General features: G+C 38.2%; 1 protein-coding gene across 2 annotated transcripts in view; it reads right to left on the minus strand.

Annotated features, from left to right (window-relative positions):
- Positions 1-19,419: 19,419 nt before the first annotated feature.
- ST6GALNAC3 (ST6 N-acetylgalactosaminide alpha-2,6-sialyltransferase 3) overlaps positions 19,420-27,391 on the minus strand; it is a 228,557-nt gene continuing 220,585 nt past the window's right edge. For both annotated transcript variants that reach the window (XM_027788328.2, XM_055815663.1), the window contains exon 5: positions 19,420-27,061. In XM_027788328.2, the coding sequence (XP_027644129.1) occupies positions 26,875-27,061 (187 nt within the window). In that variant the 3' untranslated portion in view covers positions 19,420-26,874. The remainder of the gene's footprint in view (positions 27,062-27,391) is intronic.

The raw sequence follows: 27,391 nt of genomic DNA on the forward strand, positions 1-27,391 counted from the left end.
AATTAATTAAGTCCTGTTCTTTGCTTTATGTGTTATGTCTGTTAACATAGGTTAACAGGTTAACAAAACCAATTCATATCCAACAAAGAACAGCCTAACAAATTCTAGCATTTGTGAAATGTCAAGTAAATTTGCATGCTCACAGAATCCAGAATGTATTTCCAGACACTGTAATTCCTCCAGGCTTGGAAAATAAGTAGGATCACAACAGCAATAAGCTTTAGGCAAACAGAAAAGCCACATTCCCATGGTGGTTATAAATCTCCAGTACCATACCTGCCAACCTAAACCCAGCATTTTTCTGTTACCGTTTGCTTAATTTATGCATACATTCATCTAGGAAATATAAGCCTGACCCACAAAATAGTCTGGATGGAATGAGAATTCATACAGAACACTAAATTACTAAGCATTAATGTTCAATCACCTGCTTTGTTCCTTTATTTCTGATTTCTTCACAGCTAGACTTCTGTGACCAACAAGTGTAACTAAAAGTCATTGTAACTGTCTGCAGGAAGAGCAGTACTTGGCAAATAAAACATTCCTTGAGACAAGGCGGTTGTAAATTTGTATACAGGTCTATAGTTTTCTGCTCTTCACTACTGCTTAGAAATAGTTCTTTTTGGCCATGTTAATTTCTTAGTGACAATCGATTATGATACTTGTTGCTGGTTTATGTTACACTTTGCAGATTTCCACTTTAGTCAGAGATGTAAACTTCCTGACCTTCAATGCATTAAGCTAATGTACTACCACATTAATGTAACCAGATGATCACAGCGCTTCCCAACCATCTGCGATTTACTTTTATAATGATCAATGCAGAAGCCATCACATTTCAGTTGTTGCCCACTATAATAACAATCTCCTTGTTACATAGATTTTAGTTCATTATTATAGTGCAGTCACACTTCCCACAAAAAAAGCTAGTGGCTATGAAAAATGAGGAGTTTCCCCCCCCCCCAACAACAACAATTATAATAGCTGTTGTAATAATGTATATGGCTTTTTCTTGAAAAACCTTGCTTACCTGTATTCTTAGACCATCATAGCAACAACATTTTTTGCTGTATGTGTATACAAAACTGAAACCCTGGGGATCTCAAAATTATTTATATTTTTTTCTGTATGTTGTAGTGTTTATGCACCTTTAAACCATAAACAGCTCCTGCACAGAGACATGGGTGTGCAACCCTGACATTTCATCACAAATATTTGATGCAGGAAATCAAGAAGGAAATTAAGAAGTGTCCCTTGTTAGAACAAGCAGAAAGAATTAGGTTAGAATGCAATGATTACAAGAATCGAAAACTGTATTTTTCAAAACTATGCATGAGGTCACACAGGACAAGAAATCCTAAAGAGGGCTTGCAGCAGTGTAACAGAATCAAGTACTAGCCCCAAGAGTCTTTAGGCATCATCTTGGTTTGGAGGCATGTGCTCCCTGCAGTAAAGGAGGTGGCAGAGCAATGCAAACAGGAAATGTGTAATAAATCTGCATACTTTGTAAAACTCATAAGCCTATCTTACAAGCTAGTTGCATGATATATTCTCTATGAAAATGTTATAGATAAACTTGTGCCAGCCACAGTCCATCAATTTTATGAAATGATATTTAATGAATGCAGCAGATTCCCATAGCATAGGATAACTACAGAACTATCATGAATAATGAACGCAATGAAAGAAATATACCTCCAAGCACAAACTACTGACTGCATCATCAGATTTTTTTAAAAAAAGGCGATAGTTATTTGCAAATATCATTCTGTAAACAAATTTGAATATAAAAGCCACACAGAGTTTGTTATTCTTCAAATTTGTAAAAAGGCTTTGTAATCTCTGAAATGACAATTCATTCAAAGTACAAAGGCAAATGCACTGAAGGTGCCAGTATGATTTACCTGAAATACCAGGAAATAGGGCAGAATACAGCTCAGCATAAATTCCTGCCAAAAGTTACCCTCAACTGAATGATCCCCAGGGAGTAAAATGCTTGTGCCTTCACTTCACAGAGATATCAAGGAACAATGGTGCACTTATCACTAATCAGTACCATTGCCACTATACTCTAGAAAATTGTATTTACAGAGGTTTATGGCTTCCTTTATTTTACTGCCCCCAAATATAAGACAGTATATGGATTAAAAATGGCCCTCATCTTTCCCCAAGCAGAAAAAAATACACAAAAAAAATCCCCACATCACTTGCCTTCCCATTCAGAAAACATTTTGGAAAAAATACTTTTTAAAAAAGGAAATTCCTGTGTTTTCCAGTTTACATACCATATTCAAGCCAGTATCACATATTAAAAGATTAGACAGGTGATAGAGTGTGATTGCCTGACAGAGTTGGCTCAAAAACAACTTTAAACCCTGTATTTGCTACCCAGCTCAGGTTGTCTCCCTTTAGCTGTGTTCAATCTGAGCCTAAGAAAGGGAGGGTCTGAGACTGAACCTGCCAATGTTCAGCCGCCTTGGCAAAATGTAGATTTCTCTATCATCTTTCTGCATTTAGCATCTCTCAGCTTGCCTGCATGGCTCCTCATTAAAAGGGAAAGTGGGCTCACAGCAAGGAGAAGGGAGAAACAAACATCCCAAACAGGATGACAGCTTTCAAAATGCTTACAGGGGAGAGGCAGCTTCCACAGCAGGCACTGGATGAGAGCAACCCTTAAACTCCATTCTGAAAAACCTCTGTAGCCCCACCTTAGTGTCAATGTAAATGACCACGGGGACAGGACAGGCGAAAAGAATCTGGACTGATCTCCTCCATCTTCTGAAATAAACAGCAGCTGTCGTTCAGTGGGAATCTGGAAGTTTCTCCCTGCTGCATTAAAGCACCATAAATAGTGGCTTTTGTTATGTAAAAAATGGTGAACAAAACAGTGAAGATTTATCCTAAAAATGCTGAATCTATCTGTACTGCTGAAGATAATTAGTAAAAACTTGGCAAAAGCAGAAAAGGCACATGTATGGTCCTGTGTCTGGTATGAAGTTTAGACATCCAAAATTTTAGAGTGTGGTTCCATCTCAGTTAATGAATCTCTTGACTCAACTGATGCATGTATGCTCCGTAGTGCCAAAAGTACATGTACTCTGGACAGTGTAGTGTTACTTCTACTACAGACAGAAATGTTTTCAGTTGGTTACAGACATAGTAAAGGAAAAGAATCTGCTTTTATTGATTTGGAAGCTACTATGTCCTCTGCGCAAGAATTATCAAAGAGAAGGTATGAACTTATGAGTGACACCAAGACAGAATGGAAAAATTGGCAGAGAAGTCAAAGGAATATAAAGAGGAAAGTCAGAGGCAAAGAACTACTAAACGAGTGATGTGGATGTTAATTTGATTGCGGAAATGTTTACATTTTTACAGTGACTAAGATGTGTTTTAAGGCATCTCAGAATTAATCAGAGGCTTATTCATGCAAAGCAGTGGTATGCATGGGGCCTAGTATCAGGAACTGTGCTTCTCACTTTTTTTTTAATGTTTCAGGAAGCCAATTAAAAAAACACAATTATAAGCAATCTGGTTATGTCATTGCATTTCCTGGATGGTAAGTCTGTAAAATTATGCTTGGACTTCATATAATTGGGCCCACAGATGTCTCTCAGAGGAATTGAAATGTTCGTAGAAAAGATACATGGGGTTTTGTTTGGGTTCATTTGGAATGAAAAGGCACAGCCCTACTACAAAGCATATTTGTGAAGCTGGGAAAAAAATAAATGTGTTTGTTGCCATCTGGCTCTTTCAAACTGATCCCTATAGAGATCTGTCTCTGTCTATTTATACCATATCCATTGTCATCATATCTGACCATCATGTGAGATGGTACTCTGGGCAAGAAACATATAGGATGATACTGTCAAAATTATGGAGATTATTCTCCATAAAAAACAGCATAGCAGAATTAATGAGTGAAGTACATAGTTTACACCAAATGAGAATCTACCCTTATGAATGAATTGCCCGTTGTTAAAAAGATTTTAGAAATACACTTGTCATGGCTGTTCTTAGTGTGCTCATCCTGCCTCAGAGACCAGGGATAAGGTAAAATAGCTTTTTGCTTTCCTCTTCTGATGAGCATTTCTATATATGTACAAACATAGTCTCATTCACGCTAGTATTCATAGACCCTCTCTTAAGTGTATTCACACACGAATTATATCAGAAAAGCTTATTTATCCATCTATGACATTCCCTCTAAGAAGTGAGAGAAACTTGGAGGGGCACTGAAGAGAGAACAATTAAAGATAAATATCTCTAAATTAAATACAGCTACTACCTAGCTAACAACAAGGGTAGGTAGGCAGCTTGGTATTTCACATCTAATATACAGGAATACAAACAGACTATCGTGATCCTCTGAAAGCTCGTCCATTTGTAGCTTTTGCCTGTGTATTTCCAGCTGCTCTTCCTCTTTATCCAGCTGTTTCTCCTTTTTTAAAACCCCCTAACAGGCCCTACCAAGGCTCACTTTCTAATTAAAAGAATTATGGACATCCGCTGAGGAACAGGGACAATACCATTTGATTTAGGCATCCATTCACATGTTAATTATTCACAGTAAAAACACCATGAGGAAGCCACTGGAAAACATGTTAACATTTAACAACAGATGCACTAACAAAATGTACCTACCTGATTTGTGGGAGGGAGCTGGTTTCAACAATTAAAAGGGACCACATTCAGCCAATCAGTTTCTCCTTTCCTAATTTCATATCCCACCCAAATGATAAAACTGTTCAAAATATTTGACCAGCCAAGGGGCAAACCTACATGAACTCCACTGAAGATATGTTGTAAACATCATTTATAAGTAGTGTTCTATCAGTCTTTGTAAACTGTACCACAGACTCTAAAATAAAATCCCAACAACCCAACCTCAGCCCCCCTCCCCAACATAATCTTCAAAACTAAAAAAGGGTTCTGAAATTGTTTTTCTTATCAAATCCACTCTAATCCAAGGCAGGGTGCACAGACAGCCTTACACAGAGCATACTTTCTTGATCCTACCCTCCAAAAAGGTGTCACATCTTTTAAACGACTTATGAAAATGTTCAAAATTGTTTTCCATCTCATATTACATATCTAGCATTACTGCTAGTTAGGCATGTAAAAAGAGCATGAAAATTGCAAGGTGTTCAAATACTAAGGAGCATCTACAGGCATTCAACACCGAATGGCTTCAGTAAGCTCCTATTCAACTCAACTGAGAGCAGTAAGAGGTTTAAGCAGTGCTGGTTTAAGTTTCCACAATGTGCCCTAACCCCCTACTCACTGTTGGCCCAGAACCAGTGCTAGCCGTTTTGGCAAAACACTGCTATAGAAGTCCTTGCTAAGATACAGGAACTTGCACTGGGGTAAAAGACCGGTGGAAATGCAAACACCTTCATGTAGTGTTCTCACTGAACCCTTCCTGGGCTCCTCCTCGCAGCAAATGGTCTGATTCTGATGCACTAAGGGTAAAAGGGTATGAATTTTAAATCAAAATCAGTCATAAGATTTTCTCCTAGTGGCAAATACACTCAACTGTATTTGAAGTAGGAGATATTCCTAACTCATCTGCCAGGATTTTCACCTTAATCACAGCTGCCAGTTAAAAAAAAACAACCTAGTTCAGGGAGTCTGAAATAAGACAACAGTGATAGCTGATACAGGTGAACACCAGGTTAGTGTAAAAATCTTCACAGGACCTACTCTTGGAAAGGCTGTGAAGCGTGAAATTTATCAGAGCCTGAATACATACTACATAGCAAGTCTCTAGTATATTCATTTTTCTTCAGATTTTGCTATGAATAACTCCTCTAGAGAAGCCTGGCAGCTGATTCTTTCCCTACCTTTCAGCCACCTCTTAAAAAGCTTCTTCTGCTTTCCACTCTTTAGGGATCACTTTTATATCTTTTCTTCTAATCACATATAGCTCCTTTGCTGGAGGTTGAATTCTCTTTCATAGTTTTCTCTTCAAAAGAAAAATCATTTTTCCAACTACAGCCTTTTGTTCCTTTCTCCTGAAGTCACACAACTATCATTCTGCAGCTCCCTCTAAGAAAACCTTCTATTTTATATAATTACTCACAGATCAAAATAGCAGAGAATGTCTTTCCTACTACAGTTTTTTTAGAGTGTTTCTGATAACTATATAATGAGAAAAGGCTTTGCACTATACTTCTCTTGTATCCTGGCTGGATATTACTTGTATTTAGATCTTGACATAATAAGAACTTTAAATTAATTTTCATGTGTATTTGTTGTAAAAAGAGGACACATTTGAAATGATAATATTTAGATTCTCTTAAGGTGCAATTGACCAGCTTGCAGAGAGCAGAAAAGAGGCTCAGGAAGAAATTACCTAAGATCCCTGCAGGACTTCGACGTTCAGGGCCAGATCCTCCGTTTGGCTTCAATGGAGCAATGCTGATGTACTCCCACACACAATCTGGCCTTGCTCTCTGCAGTGCTATTGCACCCAATACTTTTTTTTTTTTTTTTAACAGGTTTCTGTTTGTCTGATGCAAAGATATAAGGTTTGTTGTTTTTTTTTTTAATTCAAGCAACTTTATTGGAAAAAAAAAATCTCCTGTGTTTAAAAGCTCTAAACTGCAACCAATGATCCCTGTGTCAGCCTCTTGCCTTGATAATTTTTGATTTGGTCTCCACGTGAAAACTCAAAGACCTTCAATACCCGTTTCCTTTCTGATGTATCTCCCACAGATGCATAATATTCCCAGGAAACTCTTCCAGAGATGAATGTGCTGAAATTTCACTGTGTAGGGGTAAAATATTTTATTACATAATATTGAATTTTAGTCTCATATCAGAGATTTTCATCTGGAGATATTATAGACCCAAAATGTAATATTCCAGCTTCACTATTCAAGAGTCAAGTATTTAACTACCAAATAAATGTTCTGCCAGCTGGACCCCTTGGGAACTCTAGTGATATCTGGAGCTCATCAGACAATTCTCAGATTATTTTTTTTCCCCAAGGAATTTCTTGGGGAAGTATCTTAAGCTAGACTGCACCTATGTAAAAGCAGCAGTCCCAAAGAAAAGCAGTGTTTGCATCCCACGTACCTAGATAAAACATCTTCATGGGTTTATTGCCTAACATTCTGCTGTAACAGATATGAACAGCAGAAACCCCCCAGAAATTAAAAAGATCCTTTCATGCATGTGTCTACAGGGAGTCTTCATTAACATTAAAGCTGAACCTCTAAAGAGATGGCTAGACATTTTGCATGGCACTTCTCCTGGCCCTTTACTTAAAGTATTTTATTAGCATCGACACCAAGATATTACTTATGTAATAAGAGTTTATGACAGCACAAGTGCTTGTATGAGAGGACTGCACTTCATTAGAACATATTTTCTGACATCGTGTATTCTTCATTAACTTTTAAACATTTTACTAATTAGATTTCACTTTGTGAAATGGACACTAAGTAGGATGGCTTTTATCTTGGCTCCTATTCAATGAAAAATTATGGGATTGTGGGCAGCAAATGTTAATTGAATATACAGCAGTAGCTGGGTTCTGCTGCTGCCCTTCTCTTCCTGCTGCCCTTATCGAGACTGAAGGCTGCCATTATTGTTTCATTCCTTTGACCTCTTATAAGGGCAGCGCAGAAAGGTCAGGCTGCTCTTTTTTTTCCTCTCCTCCAGATCAACTGCAGTCCAGACCTCTCCAAATCTCTTCTAGTAGTTTTCTATTTCACAACATCTCCCTGCACACTTTACATCTATTCTTACATCTGATTTATTGTTCTAGTACTAATACATTAAAAAATCAGGCATCTCCAGCTCTCCAGTTATCTAGACAACCTCTTAAAAACAAATTACTAACCCTTGCCATATGATCAGGTAGGAGCAAGAAAGATACCTAAAGCAAAATGTGACACAACCCTCCAACAGTTTCACCAAATTTCTCTTACTGCCTCCTCTCAGCCCACCTATCTCTTTGTCCAAAGGGGAAACAAGCAATTTGCCTCACAACTGGTCCTGCAAGTTAACAAAGATGTCCATATGAATGGTGACTCGCTGCCTCCATCTTCCCACTTAATTTTGTTCAGACCTAGTGTTCCAATGCAATCAAAGCTTATGCGATCACAGATAGTTGGCTTGTTCACAAGTCTATCTGCCTCTGCCTAGTAACTTTGCATTTCACTGGATAACTTAAAACTAGTTTCACAGAAAAACAAAAGTCTCAAATATAGATGTGAGTTTCATGAAGCTCAGAAGCCAGCTAATAGGAGAGAGCCCCTACTAGCACTTTGAATGAAGGAAAGGCAGGAGCAGTTTCAATTGTCTCTCTTGTTCAGTTTGCCCAGAAGCTGGGAGGAAGTAACAAACAGGTGAGTCAGTACACATTTCTTAACTGGACCAGAAGTCTACACACAACTTTAAACCAGCAAAAGTATGTTTTCTTTTGACCACCAAACAAGCCAGAGGTTGGTAGAGAATATGAGGAGCTCTGAAGCCAGCTTAACTTCAGGAGTTACTGTAGTAGACAGTGTAGCTGGGGACACAAGAAGAAGATACAGGTAGTGTGGAAAAGGATAAGAGGACATAGAGGTATCACAGACTATGGGGATTTTTAAGGGGCATGGGGGAACCTGGAGCTCAATCACTAGAAATGCAGACTATTAAGGACAAATCCATTGCTAACCAGACTTTCATTACAGAAATAGTAATAGGGCTATGGCTTACGTCCCTTTACTGGCAATAAGTACAGCAGCCGTATCAGACAGAGCTTCTTCTAAGGATTCAGTCTGATTATTTAGCTTTCTAGATCAAAGACAACAGCTTCAAATGAATCTGGAAGACAATGGCATGAATGGCCTTGTGGTGTAACAAGAAACTTCAGCTTTTATTGATATCAGTGAAATGAGATCAATAAATGCAGTCACATAACCTTCAAAAGCTCAGGCAAGTCTAGTTAATTCATTATAAATGAGTGTATCAGCACTTGCTCTGCTCAGGTGTCAACATTTTTAGGTTGAGATAATATACTGAATTTACTGGTAACATTTTTGCTGTATTATCCCTCCAAATAGCCTGACTACAGTATTTATGCTGTTCCCTGAAAATGTAGGGCTTCCAGGAGACCCTTGCCCAGGCCTAATAAAGTAATTTATAAATTTGTAAAACTGTCCATAGAAATCTCTGCATATGGAATCAGGCTGATCCTGGACAGTAATGGCCATGTCTTCATTAATTCAAACATTTTCTTATTAAGAGATTTTAGTACTCTCATTAACATTAATAGCATGAGAGCAATATCTTGTTAAAAGGAAATACAGTAGTGGAATGCTCCAGAGAGGAAGGTTTCCATGGGGCCTAAAGATCCTTGGCACAGGGTACAAATAAGAGTGACTTGTCTCTAGGAAAAGTTACCTGGCTTTGCCCACAGAAGAAACAAGGCTTACTCTGAGTCCATTAAATATTGACCTCAGGCTTGATTCCTATAGCCAACGACTTTGATGTTAAACTATTCCTCACGCATTACAAGTTATAAATGTACCGATTTTGTATAACTTGGATGTAAGGACCACTGTTTTGGAAAATCCAAAGCAAACTTGTTGTGTGGATTTCTCAAGTATCTGAATACAATTTGAAAACTTTTTCAATAGAAACAGATAAAGCCGGAATAAAATTCAGGAAAAGCTATAGACTGCTTGCTTGTTCACCTCCCAATTCACATGCATTTTCAGGCAAAACATTAATGAGTTAAATTATGCAAGTAAATTTGGCTCACCAAGTAAGAAGAGAAGAAGAGAAGTCCTGAATCATCTTTTTGTTTCCAGATGTTTAAAACCTTTAATATTGGGAAAAAAGTATATCCAGCAACAGGCATACTGGGGCCTGATGACATCTAATCTAGTGCCTATTCTGTCCATATCAAAAGTGACTCCAAACGTACTCAAAGGTGTGGCATGGGAAGAATTGAACTGATTCTTTCATGTCTTCATAGCTAATGCCTTTTAACTAGTCAGCATGTAGACTGATCACAGGAAGAGAGTTTAAATACTTGGTGACTTGTTGCACTGTGGCCTTCAGCTGTTTGAAATAATAGATTATTTTCAGACAGCTGCTGCTGTTCAGTGATGCATTTTGTTCTGTGATGCATATAATCAGTCACCATATTCACAAATTCAAGATTTCCCAGGGGAAAAAGTTTTAAAGATAGGACTTCTATTGCTTTCAGGCCTTGTTAAAATGGAGGCAAGCAAGCAATACATGTTTTCAGCAACAAATGTCTTAGGAAATATTGGGCTCGATCCTGCCATTCTCAGAAATTTTAGGATTTACTGCTACTGATAGAATGGTTAAGGCTGTATGCTAAGCCTTAATCTTCTGCTTTCCAGACAGCAAACTGTTTTGAGGAAAAAACAGGGAAGCTATCAAATTCCAGACCATAACAGTAATACATGTGAAAAGAATTACTCAAAAGAATGAATGTTAGTATCTTTGGTTCACGCATTATCAAGCATTTTTGTGACTAAACAGGAACAAAAACCTGTAACCAGGGCTAAACACTCTCTTCCCAAGCACTAAAAGCATGTCTTCCCAATCAAGAGGAGCATACTGTTTTGCAGCTGTCCTTTACAGCGACAGCACCTGCATATCCAAGCCTGTGACACTGCCCACCAGCACTAACTGCAGACCGACAAAATGGTGGCAGACCTCTGGGAAACAGCTGACCTTGGTGCCTGCACACATCTTTTGCCCCCGACAAATTTTTTGCATTTTATATGAAGTAAAAAGGAGACTGTACAGGAAGTCCATGTAGATTTGCCCCATGCATTCCATCAAGATCTTAGATACTTTCAATATATTTAAACCAATAATGCATGAAGTCACTGACAGACTGAAACATAATCCTTGCTATGCAGGTGTACAATAATGTAACATCACTGAGGTCCAGACCGTTTTGAAGTGTGAGTACAAATTATAGGCCTCTTAGCCTTCTGGGTGCAGTCAAAACAGCATCTAAGATTTCAAACTTTACAAAATTTAAAAGAGAAGAATACCACAATACAGACCTGAGCTTTCTCCAGTACAACCACCTCTATTAATATTGTGTGGAAATATTCCCACAGGACAAGGAGCACGTCAAAGATAAGCCAACTTTGCTTTATGCATCATTGCCCAGAAGAAAGGTATCACCACAGCTTTTACATTTCAAATCTTTGTTTTGCTTAACATCAAAGTTATTTGCAGAGCGCTCCTGTGAGAATCAAAGCACCATTACTCTGGGTGCTGAACAGTTAGTGCAAAGCCCGATTCTGGCCTTAAGATTTTTCGTTTCCTGGGCAAGATATATGTAGCCAACTTTGACAATAACATATCACGTAATTCTTTTTGATTAGAAATGTGCTCAGGAAACAGTCCATTAAAACTGAATGAAAGGTCAAGTCTCCATTTGGGTAATTATGTTGTTTTCAAGAGCGATCAGAGAGAACTATGGCAACATATTGTGGATTAGTATCTGCCACCATATGGCACTTCAAAATGACAAATAGAAACAATGCATATACTTTGGTAAAGAAGCAAATTGTAAGCAATTTTCAAAACTGTTTTACAAAATCAACCCTTGCTATTAAAATATAGGAAACTTGTAGGAAATTTTGTGTGCGGGTTGCCATTCAGGTTTAGAAATAGCCCAGAGCATCAAGTCCCAAGCAATTATCTCTTCTGATTATTTTATATGTTTTCATTTGTACTACCTAAGAAATTTATAAGGTACCTCTAGCCCTAAGGAAACATTTAAGTTGCTTAAATACATGCTGAAAAGGCAAACCAAAGACACACAAATACAAAGGATGAATACTTAGTCCTATTAAACAGAAAACAAAAATTACTAGAAATTTAAATGGGACAGAGTTTTCATACCATAACTACTAATAAAAAAGCACTCCAAATAGCTCCTTTTCTCCACTGCTTCCCTTTTCTGCAAATCACAAAATGTGCTTAAAAACTAAGAATACAAAAAGAAAAAAAGAAATATTTTTTTTTTACCTCATTCTCCTTTCAGACCACTGGAATGTACACAGATCATTTCTGAAGGTTTTCTGTAAGATGTACTTCAGGGTTTCTGTATGTAGGTGCTTTTTTGGTTTTTTTGTTTTGTTTTGTTTTTTTTTAAGAGTTCTCTTACAAACCAAGTCTTCAGGCAAAAAAAACCCCAAAAGATCTCAAAATCTGGTGAAATAAGTTGTCTTCAAGAGCTCAGAGCTGTGGGCAGTGGTGAGACATGGCAGGACTGGACAATACCCACCTGGGAACGCTGAGCTGCTGCTGCTGAGAGCTGTTGAGCAGAGATGGCAGTGCTTTGGTACACAAGATTGAAGAATGAGTTTTACAAGGGTACCACCATTCTTACTAGCTCTGTCCAGGCCAGAAAAGCTCTGCCAGGGCAACACGGTGGCCCCTGGTCTGTAGCCACTCCACATGGGGCTATGGAGTGTAAATGGCTGGCTAGAACTCTCCAGAACAGCCTCTGCTTCCCGGCGGCTGTAAACACACATACAGCAGCTCCTGGGCACCACCCAGCCCACTTCAGCTGGCACAGCTGGGTCAGAGCTCAGTCACCACAACCTCCATCATGTCCACCCTCTCCTGAGGAACTGGCCTACCTCCCCCTTTAGAACCGCTTCCTCCAATGAGAGACTGGTGACAGACAGCCAATCCTTTGCCTTCCTTGGAGAGTGACACTCCTTTTCTCCAATGAAAGCCCATCTCTCTGTCAGGTGGGGAGTGCCCCACCCCAACGCCAGGTGGTGGGGCTGGGGGCGGGAAGGGCTGAGGGTGGGAAGGGCTGAGGCAGCTGCCTCACACCTCTGGCCTTTTGGCAGGAACATGCCTCCCTGTTTCGTGCTTCAGCTCTTCAGGCTGGGATGAAGTAATGGAGGCAGACAGAAACTTCCCCCAAACAGAACAAACAGCTGTTTCGATCAAAACTCTGCAGAAACAAATCGTGCGAACAATCACATGGAAATCATGCAGTCTCTCTCCTACCTTATCATTCCAATTACATTCTCCTAATCTACAAAATTGAAAGGTAATGAGCAGTATTTCCTTAAACCACATTAAATAACACTGTCAAAATGCAAATTTATTCATTAAGTATAAATGAGTGTGTTAAATATTCATGAATTGTTGCTTGCAGTATATAATTAATCCCATGGTCTGTGTGTCCAAAAGCATTTAGAAGATAAAGAGTTGAGAAGACAGTGGTGTAGAATGATAACATTTAAAGCATGTTTTTAAAAGCAAAGGTCGCTAGCCCTTTGGATCCTGAACTATTACCAGTGCTTGTAATTCATTGTAATACCTCTTCAGCACGTACGCATGCTTTCATCATTCAAGGTTTGTATCCTCAACATTCGCTGTCTAATAATCTATTCAAGGAAAGAGATACTTGAGAGCGGAAGGTGCTATTAAATTATCCCATTCACTACTGATGCACTCAAATTAATATGGTACTTTTCACATTTTAAAATTCCCAAGGATTGAAAAGCCACCCTTGAAAAATGATGCAGTTTGACTCCCTGGCACTCCTTTTTCTGAAAAAAGGTGCATTCTGACACTTACTTGAACCATCACTAAGGATGGTTGCCATTTCAAGTATCATGAAAGATAAAACAAAGGCTTCAGCACCAGAATAATACTGACCTCTTTTTTTCTGTGCTTTATAGCCATTTGTGGATACAGAAGAAAAACCCCAAGTCCTGTACTAAGCTTTAAGTAGGTGCTCCCATTGATGCCAATGAGAAGTATGGCACATAAAGCACTGGGATGTTACAGCTAAATGTCCTTAGCTCAAATATTCACTTTTTTCTCTGCCTTTCCTAAATTCCTGCAGCTTCCTTTCATGTAATCAAAACCGCTTTCAGAAACTCTTTGTCAGTCTGGTTCATACTTCTTTTGGAAAAATCTTTGAGGTAGTGATGAAAAGAACTGATTTTTTCAAGATAGCATGAAGAAATAACAAAAAACAAAATCACTGTAGTGTTCATAGTAATCCCCTCCATAAGCACTTGATGATCTCAAGTTGCTTACTGTATACAGCTTCCAGCTAGCTGTGCAAGTATAAACTCTGCAGTCTCTCCTTCCTTCCACAACACTTTCAGAGAAAAAAAGTACATGGCAGTGACTAGATCTATGATGGTTTAGTGCATGAGATTTTTACCATGTCACTTTGTGTGTGTATGTGAGTGTGTGGATTAATCCACACAATACCAAAAGTAATTCACAACACCAAGTAACTCAACCTGTTGTTCACATTGCAGGCTATAGAAACTAGGTATTTAAGAAGAGCTGTGAGGTTGTGCTTTGTCAATTTTTTTTTCCACATTTTTCCTTGCAAAAATGTAACAAATGGTATGTCATTTGTGTGCAGACATGCTTTGTTCATTCAGAGCCAGCAAGACTAGCTCTGCATGGCAGGGACCTGTGATGTACCATGTAGTCATATCCTGCAAAGTTAGGTGCTGGAGGATTTTCAGTTTCTATACAGTATCTTCAGGGGACACATTTACACAAGTCTCTTCCTAGCTCTGCAGAACTTATACGTAGCACAAGGAAGCAGTCAGACTTTTTGCTAAGTGACACCACCATACGTCAAGTGTCTTTCATAAATCAAATCACTAAGATGATGAAGCAGTGCAACTTATAGTGTGTCAGAACGATAAACTGAGTAACTCTTCTGAAGTGCTGACCAAAAAAAGGCAATGTGAGACAAAATGTATTTGATTAGCCTTATTTCAAGGACTGAGCAGTAGCACCTGATGAACTACAGGCACTATAAAATAAGTTGAAGGCAAAGCTGGTCACAGAATGCAGGATAACGTTTTATCCTATCTATTAAACAGGTAAGTCATCAAACCCCATGGTGAGGCAGCTGCAATCCAAACACTGTTGACACTCAGTTTACAAGACATTTGTGATAAGTGCTTATGTTGTAATTAAAAAGCTGTGGAAGTCTACCCAGATGTGTCGTAACCAGTACCTTATCTCCTCTACGAAGATGAGGACAGACCTCACCTGTCAAAGACAATTAATTTAGATAGCTCTCCTCTGGACAGGAGAAGAGTTAATCAGAAATTCTCTGGTAGACTGCTTTGCTTTTTCCCCGCGAAGAATGCTAGCTGATTATCATTTAAATCTCCCATAGAAAGATGCAGATATCGATCAATCTTCTGACAAAACAAGCCAGTTCTTAATCTGTTTCATTTTTTTGACAGCTCCTCTGCTCACTTTACATACTGTCTCAGAACCTAGACACTGTTGTTCCCAAATTCTGCCTATTCAAAGGACAGATGGGAGCTGCTAGCCCAGGGACTGGGCTGCCCACAGAGTTCTGGCTTCTTTGTGAGACAATAGAAAGGGCCCAAGCAGATGTGTTACGACAGCCTATATTTTCATTTGAAAACAGACAGCTTTCCCCCATCTCCAATTCACTCTCATCCTAATTTCAGAATCCTCCAGAGGCAGAATTATTTTTCAAAACAAGGACAGTTAGGGACCATATGTAGCCAAACCAATCTGGGGAGAAGGCTGGAAATACAAAGATGATGGGAAAGACTATTTTTGCAAAGGAAGAGTAGATAACAGTACGATGTTCCTGCACAGCCTGGACTCAAGGTATGTCTTTAAGACTGAACAGACATCCAGTGTCAGAGAGCAAGGATCATCAGTGATTATACATTAAGCATCAGTGATTCTGTTTCGTAGAGGGTTGTCTCACAGATATCAGACAAGTTCAGGGAGCCCTGAATGTTGCTGAAGGAGAAGAATGCCTGCATGATCCTCTAGGATATTATCCTTGGCTGGAAAATGAAAGAAGACAGGAAATAAAAAGGTTCTGAACATGGAGCATCTATCTTTTGATGCAGGTGAAAGGATGAACAGTTTGGGTGTTCTTCTGTTCAGCAGAAAGGCAAACAGCTTGCTAGGGAAGAGGCTGAAAATGAGTCCTAAAAGGGGAATTGAAAAAAAATCCAAACCCGACCAAACAAAAAGACAAATGAGTCCTCATTCAGGATGAAGTCATAATTACAAAACCAAAACTAATCAAGAATGTAGAAGTAGTCAATTTTCTATAAACAATACTAAAGGGTCTGAGCAAAAAGGAAAGGAGTCAGAACTGCCTATTTATAAATTCAGTATAGCTGGTGTTACTGACACTAGATGGAAAGAACTGCATAACTGGAACATTAAAATCAATGGTTATAACTTATTTTGGAAAGAACAAGTAAGGAGAAGAGGAAGAAGAGTGGAACTCTATGGTAAAAAAGACATAGTCTGTTTTCAGGACACTGGCAACTCAGAAGCAAATGATCTCAAATGTAATGGATCAATACTCTAACAGATAAAATACTAGATGGGATAGCAGCTGCTGTCTGCAAATCACCAAATCACAGAAGAGAGAAGGATAACTGGATGCCGTTGCACCTTCTGCAATATGTAGGAGCAAAAAATGTTGCGCTATCATCTGAGATTTCAGTTTGCTTGACATATGCCTAAAGTTTCATGATGCTGGTGCTAAAATGTCTGCAGAATTTTTGAACATTATATATGAAAATTTCTTAAACCCAAAAGGGAAACTCTCAAAAAATTGGAACTTTATGTGATATCTCATCTCACAAATAATGAAAAGAGATCAGATAACTTGAAAAGATAATGAATTATTAGTAGCTATAATGATAGCTTGATTGCTTTTTATGAACATAAAGAGAATGAAGCCCAAACAGTAATACGGATGGTGCAGCTTTTACCCAACTTAAAATTATTGTAAGGGAGAATCAGCTTGGAGAGAGAACAGATCAGTAATTGGAAAATACAAATATTTTATTTAATAGCTGCAAAATTAGGAAAGAAAGCTTTATGTGTTTAAAAAACACCTAGCTCAGAGTTAATGAAAGTCTCTTCATAATTTTAAATCAATGAAATCAAGAAAGAAAGTTGATAACACTGAATATAGAGTAGAAGTAAGGAATTACATAAATAATTCCTCCAATAAGTGTAGCCAAGTTGTAAGGAGAAATTTATGGCCAGAGAATTCAGGACAATATTTTTCAAATACATTAGGAATCCTGACAATGGTACCAGTTCTTTATCAGATTGAAGTGGAAGATTTTCTAAGAGTAATGAATACAAGAAAGAAGTGTTCAATAAGTATTTGTGTTTGGTATTTAAGGAAAAGATAGACAACTGGTGATGCTCTATGAGGATGATGAACTACCAGGCAACAAAAAAAAACCCCCAAAAACAACCTACCCAAAAAACATTGAATGGAAGCCACTGAAGTAAGAAATATTTGCAAAGATAAGTCCGGATAACTTGTATCCAAGAGTTTTTAAAGAGTTGACAGAGGAATCTCTATTGTTATTACTGTTTTTTGCTAAATCCTGGAACAATTGGGGAAGCTCCAGAAAGCTGGAATAAAACTTATGTTGTGCTAATATTTAAGAAGGATAAACTTAATGACCTAGATAATTACAGTCCTGTCAGTCTGAAATTGATCTGGAGCAAAGTAATGGAATGCCTGACAGGGGACTCAATTACTGACTAATTAAAGAGCAGAAATATGGTAAATGCCAATCTAAGTGCAATATGGAAAACAGATACTGTCAAACACAATTGCTGTCTTTTTTTCCAATTGTGACTACAAGCAAAACACAACTCTGTTGATATACTTTGATTCTATATGACATGTGATGTGGTATTCACGACATTTGCGTTGAGAAACCATGATAATACAAAATTGACCTGTCACACATTAAATGAATGGAAAACAGGTTAACTGACATTTCAAAATGTGAATTTAAATGGGGAATGATCACAGAACAGGTATTCTGCTGGGATAGCTTCCTGGGCATACTCTAGTTAACATTTTTATAAACAATTTGGAAGAAAACCCAACAGTTTGTAGAAGACTCAGTCATTAAGGAAGAAGTTGGTAATGAAAAGATCACTGAGACTAGTTGACAAGGATTACGGGGTGATCTGGTGCAAGCTAATAAAATAAGATGCAAATGTAAATCCACAAGAACGAAAATTTCAGGGGGATAGGCTGGCTATTCTACAAGGGTTTGAAAAGGTCTAAGGGGGGATAGATCAACAATTAAACTATTTTTTTTACCTGAGTATCTGGTTCTATGACAAATAATCAAATAAATTCATATTCATATCCCATGCCATTAGTATTAAGTATGAATGTACTCCAAGACTAATACACAAACCCAACTGTCCTGCATGGAAAAAGGATGAAATAAATCCATATTACATCATGCTATTAATATGCATTCACAGCTCACTCTGTAATGGTTCTGAAAGGAACATTATGGTAAATTCAGAGTATGTCTGAAAAATAACACACAAATTCTTAACAAGCCCCGTGGCAGCATATCAGATTTGAAGGACCCTCAAAGCTGAGCATGTGAATGGCATTTCTTTCCTTCATTTAGTTTTAGTCTTACCACAGAAATTCTTTTTCCTTCCCCTCATTGTGGTGGCTGACAAAATAGCCCAGATTGTAAGGAAACAAAACTCTGTGCCATGAGCACCTGAGCAGCAGACTCTGGCCCAGAATTAGATGGTAATGGTCACTGCAGTATAAATGTCAGTGCTGACAAACACACCTGGAATCTGCAGTCCTTTCACAAAGCCAGTTAGTCTTTATGTGTTTAATTCAGCACATACAGACCAAGTTGAAATGTATACATTGAAGCCTGTTGCTTTTTAAGCATGTTCTTAGCTGGACAATAAAACAGGAAAACTAGAGGCTAGTTAGAGGCTAAAGGAGTCTTAGTTCCTTTCCTTTCTTAGCATCATAGGGTCCACTGCATGATGGAAGAGAAGTTCTGTAGGTCCTCCCAATACCCTTGTAAGCATCGTACCTGCAGGTAGAGGTTTGCACCTCCTCAGGAAATGTGATCTTTCCCACAGCCCTTCAGTCTTACACAGCGCTCTCAAGCATGTGCTGAATGTCCACTCCTGGGGGTTCCAGTGACTTGACTTCTGAGAGTGCTATGCTCTGAGACTGCTTGGAGGATCTACCCTTTTGGATATGACCCAATGTACCTTTCCTACAGATCTCTGTTTCTGTGTGCATGTGTGCATGCAATGCATGTTTTAACATGCAGAAATTAAAACATGAGCTATCATAAGTGTAGGTTTTGTGGCTGAGTTTAGCCAACATTACTTTTAGGATAGATGCCTTAAAATGTCTTTAAAGTCAATTAAGAAATAATTTAGGCATAGTTTATGTTTGTGTGCAGCAGATTATAATACTTCCTAGAACATAGATCTTTGAGTTCAGTGAACTGTCAGGTATTAATATAGTGGCATATACATAAATAAGAATAAAGTTTTTTTAGCACAAAATCTTGTATAAATTATGTCAGACAATTGGCAAATCTTACGCATTTATTCATATTTTAAAATAACCCAGGCACAATTTTGCAAGTACATAGAAGCACATTCTCCAAATGGGAGCAAAAACTAAGTAGCACATAGCAAGAAAACACATGGCAGAACATCTAAAATAAGTATAAATAGTATGAAAGTTTTCTAAGTCTACAGTGATATCTATTATGAATACACTTGTCAGCATTACAAAAAGGCAACCAAAGAATACGTGTAATAAATAGCGTAACATGAACTTTCTAAGTAAGTTTATGTTAGCAGCATATAGTAGCAACTGTCTAAGAACAGAAGAATGCTTGGACACTGTATGTACACGCACACAAGCATATGTACACACATACATCTGGAAGGCCACGAGAACAAAAATAACCTGGGAAAGTGATGAAGGGATTTTTTATATGTGATTTGGTATATAAAAAACCATCCAACATGTTAATGATAAAATCACATCCAAAAGTGGAATTAACTCTTCATCAAACTAAGCACTTTCCACGCTGTACCCGTGATGGATTACTCCATTTTATACCACATTCCTGATCTATGGAGCATCTTTGGATGCTAATTTTAGAAGGATTTAGGAGCCCTTGATTCCCATGATCTGACAGAAGGAATCAGATCTCAGTTTTGAAGGAAAAATGCCTATGCAAAAAGTACCTATGCAAAGCCTGAGACGGGGAAAAAAAAAAAAAACCAACAAGAAAATGCTTCTATCTAGCCAAAAGATGGGCTAGCAGAAATTTCACTTTCCTGTGGGGCAGTCCAATACAGTGGCCTCACTTAACAAGCTTTAATTTGAATGACGGAGTGGTCCTAAGGATGTGAACTAGATTCCCTTTGGATGAAACTAAAAGACGTGCTCCAGTCACTAGTGGCATTCAACCCACGGGACCAAACTAGAGATGGTGCAGGGTGTGGAGATCAGGTCCTTAGCACCAACAGTGTCAGGCTACAGATCTGACCCAGCTGAGCTACTGCCTCACTAATGTAATCATAAGCTTTGGAAATACACAGAATAAACATGAATCAAAAAGTACTATAACCTATATTTACCATGTAGAATAGTCTTATTTGTTCTTACTTGCCACTATCTGGAAAAAAAGACTTTACCTATAGACACTTTTTGTGTTTGCATATGTGTTTGAGGGGATAGATGAATAGCCAAAAAAGCAGTGAGTACATAATTTTTTTTTTTTTTCCTCTGGCCATCCTCAGAAATACTATTTTCAGCAGCAACAATATGAAAAAACTACAGGCATCTCAACCAATCTTCTACATGTGCAGTTCCCGTTAAGAAGATACTCCTATAAATGTCAAAAATTTGTGATCACTGCCCTGCTAACATCTTAACACTATGTGTCAATAAAGTAATTCGCAGTGTTACACTTAGATGTGAGATTTCTTTATATCGGAACATAGAATTGTGATTTTGAGCATTAGAGTAGGTTCACAAAAGCAAGTTTAACTATTTCTGATATTCCAGTGAAAAGATGTCAAATTTAGTAAACATTTCCTGACTGGTTTCGACAATTTATTTGCTGCCAGCTGCTAATGTCACTTACAGAGGTCCAGGAAAGTGCTCTGGGCAACACATGATAAGAGAGAAAGAAAAAGCACTACTTCTGCTGCTTAAACTAAGTTTACACTCAATTTACATTATTTTAGTGCGAGAATAAATTGTGTAACATGCCATCATGCATAATACATGGTAAGAACATGCATTAGTTCAAGTTTATGGTCTCTTTATGGCCAGTAAATCAGAACAGCAGTGGCAAATGCTGACAGCTGCATATCTTGAGGAATTCCCAGAAACAGCAGCAAGCAATGCAAAAAAGACACAAAACCAGCTGTTTAACACACTCATAAAATGGTGACTCTTTGTGAGTTAATCACAAAAACAATAAAAAAACCCAGTGATATCTTTCCCACCACATTCAAAGAAAATGAGTTCAGCACCTGAGGTGAAACCATGCCTGAAGCAAGATCATTCTGCTACCTAGAGAGCATCCCTGCTCTGACACCTGTCAATCCTCACGCCTAGGTTAGCATCACTGCTCCCCTGGCCCCACAGAAGGGGAGGACGGGGCAGACTTTGTGCACATCACAGGCTGCATAAATCAGCTGGAGAATATGCTTCATCCAATGGAGCTGGAAAGGGCTGTGGCTGGGTGGGGAGCCTACAAAAGCTGAAGCAGCAAGCCCAGGTATGCCATGCAGGTTATTATGGCTTCCACAGAAGCCCTTTCTTTCAATGGAGAGAGGCCTCTTTCTTCTTCAGCCCCTTTCTGGAGGGTTTGCCTAGGAAACTCTAATCCAGAATAGACACATGAAGCTTCTGTAGATTATGCAATACAAGGTGTACAAAACCCTTGCTTTTCTCTGTGTCATTAGCTATACATCACAGTAATAGCCAGAAAAATAGATGTGAATCTGGTGGTTGATTATTTACCATATCATTCTTCACTCCCCCATGGTTAAGTCACATCCCTGTGTGTCCTCTCAGGAAAGAGGGAACAGAATGAGACACATCTGCTGAAAATGAAACACTTTGTCGTCAAAATAACTACACCTAGTCAGGAAAAACAGGACTTTTTAAGTAAATATATGACTCTCTGTTGTACGCAGTACATCACAATGCCCACAGACAGCTCCCGTGTGATTCTTTGGCATTAACACAGAGTTTCAGTCTTGTGGGTACCCTATGGTTCGTCATAAACAAACCCCAAACTTGCTCAAGTCCAACTAAAAACATATACTATTTCTGAGATACATGCAGAAAAAATATGTCAGCAAAATATAAGTATCAATAAGCAGAGTGCTTCTGATTTTCTACCTACTAAGGATACCATCCAGTTATAATTAATGAGCGATTACTTATTTAATTCTTACTTACTAGACATGTCCTCTGGTTGAGCATCTGTACTCTGCTGCCAGCTGTCTTTGCATGGGGTCCTACTTTTGTTCAGCCCATGAGCAGATAAACAAAGACCATCTGCATCAGCCATCCAAGTGTTGGATGGGCTCCTCTTTATTAACTATGTAATGCGTTACGTGCACATGGTACTTCTCAGACAAACCACTGCTTACCTTAGTGCCCAAGAGTGCAAAGATTTACTGGGATGGGTGCTGTGTTCATGAACTGGCCAAAGTGATTTCCATTAATTTTGAATTGAGTCCTCAGAGATTCCTAAATCAGTGAGTCTTCAGATAATTTGTGTCAGGCTGACTTCTTCATCCCTGGTGCTGTTTACACAGAAATCTTTAGCAACACGAATTTTCCTCTATTTTTTTCCTGTAAAGGGCATATTTTCCCATTGCTGGTAATTCCTACTGGAGAGAGGACAATAGTTTTACACAGGAGCTAAACACATTTGAAGAAATTAGATACTTCAGTGAAGTATTTCCAGAAGAGATTAATGGGTACTCCTCTCCTGGAGCCCTTTAGGGGCATTTTTTAGAAGTTGGAACACCATCTGCTCCTAAGTAGAGCTCTTCCTCAGTCCTTCCTGCTTACTGATGTAACTGATACAAACAGTCTGCAGATGGAGCCTCCCAGCCCAGATGGAAAGGGAATTTGGCTGGATACATAGACTATTTTTTTTTTTTTTTTTTTTCTGTGAAGGGGCCTTGTTATAAGCAGAGGCATGCGCTCTGGACATGTAGTGGGGATGAAAAAGTTGGGATTATGTCTGCTGTGTCTGTTTGGAAAAACAAAACCCATTTGTTATGTTACTTAGTTAATTACCTGTGAATTAGTAATTAGCCAGTCAAAAAGATTTGGTTTTTTCCTTAGGAAAATTTCTGCTCCTATTTAATTTTTTTTCCTTGAAAAAAATATCAGATGGTAATGCAACATAAAACATAAAGTGTATTAAAATTTAAACATTTATTAGTACCAAGCCTACAGCAACCCAAACAATATATGCTTCCCCACCCCCCACCCCCCCCTTCAAAATGGGTATTTTAAAAGAAATAACTACATTATAAAAGAAAAACATTGGTGACTACTTAGCTGGATGATGGATAAAAATGCCAAATGATTCGTGAGTTTTCTTCTGTTAGCAGTAATATGCAGATCTATTTTGAAAACCTCAGGTAAACTCCCTGCCTGTTTTATAAATGAGTAGTTGATTTAACTAGGACTGTTTGAATGAATAAGCAGTTAGGATCTGATTACATTCAGGTGAACTGTAGCAGGGTTTATTTTAAAGAATTAATAAATGATTCTCAGCTGATGTCTTAACTGATGTCAGAGGTGAATCATCAAGGTCTCTTACTACACAACCAAGTACTGAGATTCTTTCTTCAGTACCACAGTGCTGATCTTTAACAGATTTCAGCAGTTATTTCTTTGTAGAATCATCTTTAACACAGTGGTCACAGTTCCTTACTCATATAATAAAAATCATGCAAATATGTGTTTAGTTTATACTAAAGACGGGCTCATTTAAATAAGGGAACTGATGTTCATTTACTCAAGTGTGAATGAAGTCTGCTGCAATGTTTCTAAAAGTGGATCTGCTCTTACTGTGGATCCAAGCAGAGAGCAACACTTTTATTTTGCTCTGTGACAACTGCACTCTAATGATGTTCTCAATTTTGCTGCACATTTAGCTGTTCTTAGAGCTGTATTTTTCTTAGCTACCCTTTGCATGAGATATTGTTTCATACAGCATGTAAGCAGCTCTACAAGAAGCTTCAGTATGAAGCACAGATTTTACAACAGATTTATGGTGATTTGGCAAGTCTTAATTATCTTAAAAACTTTCTCAGACTTAAAAGCTGCCTTGCATGTGAACACAATTTGGGCAGAATCCTTATGCTGTGTTTGTTGGGTAGAAAGACTCTGCTTCATGAGGCCACCTCTCATGTAAGCCTGTCCAGCCCAACTGCACTTTCATGTGCAGCACTTTTACAGTACCCTTCTATTAACCCAAAGACCTTCTAAATACGGGTTCAATTTGACTGATGTTCTTTTCAGCTCCTCTTCCCACAAGGGAGCCATAGGTTTTCCCAGGGTGCCCTGTACAATGTGTGTGGAACATTCTCCCTATTTCTGCATGTTCTGCATTCTTCAAATCCTGCATTAGAATTTTTTTTTTTTATTAGCTTTCCATCTATCCAGCCATCCATCTCAGCTGAAGAGATGCATATGCATATGGCGATAAATCTAGCTCACTGTATTTTGCTATTACAACTCTTCATCCATCCATGACCCTTCCCCTTCTTGATTTCATTCTATGCTATATTAGCCTACGATTGATTTTAAACTCCAGGGACAAGAAGCAGCCACTTCAAATTATGTGTATATTATAGCATAGCCTGTAGCCTTCAGAAACTTTGGGCACCTCTTCAGCAAGGCATTATACAAATAGATTGCAAATGAGAGCATCCATCTCAAGAGCTTACAAGAAAGTCAGTCAAGACAGGGAGTAGGAAAATATTATTGTTCTCCTTTACCAAACAGGAAGGTGAGATATCAAGTCACACCAGAAGTCTGGGAAAGAGCTTGTATATGAATATAGACATTTATCCAGGATCATAAGCATAGCTCCAGCCTTTGTCTGACAACCAGCATGAACACTTACAGCCCTAAAGTAAGCAGTGAAAGCTGAGCTATATTAAAAATAAAACCAGAAAGCTGCATTTACAGTAGAAAATAGAAGAGGCAAGAGAGATGATACCCTGGAATTATCTACCAACAGGAACAAGAAACCAATGATCAGGAGATGGAACACTAAGAGTTGCAGCTGCTAATGAGAGAATATATATGCCATGAACATATAAAATATAAATTTATATATACAAATTTACAATAGGAAATAGTCAGTATACAAATACTTACATGTAAAAATAGCTTTTTCCTTTCCCTTTTTCATGATTTACAAAAGCATACAAAGTTTCCTGTTAGTTAATGTTTAAGTAGTGTGAGTAAACCCTGTGTGTCATGTTCCACACGTAATTCTTTCAAGTGTTCACAGTATTGGCTATTACAGTGTTGAATCTGACATTCTAGATATTAAAATATTTGTAGGACACATTCTAAACTTAAAGCATTAATTTAAATACAGTTTAAATAAAACTCACATGTGTAATTGAATTATGATCATATTACAAATGAGTCTGCTGCAGTTGAAAACTTTCTGTGAGAGTAAGGTTGGAAATCTGTATTTCAACTAGAGATGAGTATATTTTATAATTCTTGAACTGCCCCTTGATGTGCAGATAATACTGTGAGGTGGTGATTTCTTTCAACTCCATCTAAAGCAATACAAGCTGAGAGAGCTCAATATTACATGTTATCCTCAGCAGGAATGTGGATGCCACCAGAACAACACCAGATTTTGGACACTTTCTTCAAATACCCAACAGACAAGAATAAATGACAAGCACCACTGTTCCTGTGTTAAGAATAAATGCTCCGTAGCATTCTTCCTCAGGGAAGTGCTTTATGGACTTAAATTAATCCTCACAACTCCCTTGTGAGGTAGATAGATACTGTCCTGCTTTTAAAGATGGAGAAAGTGGAGATTTAAAATTAAAAAGTTAGGATGGTTGCATGGGAAATGCTGTCAAAGTACTGGGATTTGGATGTTGGAGCAGCTCAAAGGCACAACTGGAGTAAATGGAGATGTTTGTGAGACAGATCTACAGTAACCAGCTTGGGTACTGATAGCAGGCTTGGTTCAGCATAGGCTGCAAAACAGTCTTTGCCAAGTGCCATGCTGCTGGAGCTAAACTGTGGTATAACAGCCTCAAAAAGTACAAAACACATCGTTCAAGATGATGCAGCCTGAACAGGGTGGAAGGGAGCTGCATTTCAGAAGTTATCAATTAATCAGGAGCCTTGAGTAAATAATATCTTCTCATGCAGAAGTTATGTGCAGTTCAAGAACCATGTCTAGCTCATCTCTAATTTTACCATATATGCAAGTGCTCACATGTATCAATGTATTCAGATGGTTTTTAAAATTTACTCACTCACAGACCTTGGAGGTCTGTATTTTTCCTTGTATATCTTGTGGAAAATTTCTACTAATACTGCAAATGGAACTAGTGCTGCAGTACTGCAAATGAGCTACAAATACTAATTTTAATTAATTAAGATGATGGACAAGTTTTAAAGGACCACCATGTTCTCTGTGTGCACCTGTATATACAGGAAATCTCATCTGTCTTTAACTGCTACTGCATTGAAGTAAAATCCAGTTAAAGTATAAAGTGCATTGTGTGGAGTAAAACCCTAAGAAATAACAATGTATCTACTTTCCACAGATGATTAATTTTGCTTAACAGCTGAACCATCACCATCTTTGTCTTCTTTTAGTTTTTAGTTTAGTGTTACCTAGGCTGAGAAAGGCCAGCCGGGTGTAAGCAAAATTACTGTAAACTGAGACATTTTTGTAATATGCTGTTAAGGGAGCGTTAAGAAAACCAGTATCAGGACACTGTCCAGTTGGGGTGTGTAAATATTATTGTATGCTTCTTGGACCATTTAGCAAACACTTTCTTTTCTGTGATAAACCTGTGGCCTCCATACGGAGCATTTTCATGCAGAAAGTATTCTTCACACTCATCTCTTCCTGGCTCGTAATAGTGGTAGGGAACTTTACGAAAGCCTTCTGACCTGGGGGAAAAAAAAAGATACACTTCAGTATTATTTCCATGAAAAACATGAATATATACTGCACCTGAATTATCTGTAATCCTTTCCACGTGTCAGCATGTGAGCTCCTTTGCTAAATTATATATGGGCTTTCATTACTGCATGATTTCTATGAATTTTCCTGCAGAAAATGAAGTTAAGAGTATCTCAACATACACTGATCTTATCAGTCAGTAAGAAGCTGATGGGCTGGCTCTTATGGGGACTGCACATTTTGTTTAACCTGGGAGAACTCAGTCCATGAGGCTCCATCCTCAAGCAGTCTTCTCATTGGATAGTCCCAGCTGTTGG

The sequence above is a fragment of the Falco peregrinus genome, chromosome 10, assembly GCF_023634155.1.
Source record: "Falco peregrinus isolate bFalPer1 chromosome 10, bFalPer1.pri, whole genome shotgun sequence".
Lineage (NCBI taxonomy): Eukaryota > Metazoa > Chordata > Aves > Falconiformes > Falconidae > Falco > Falco peregrinus.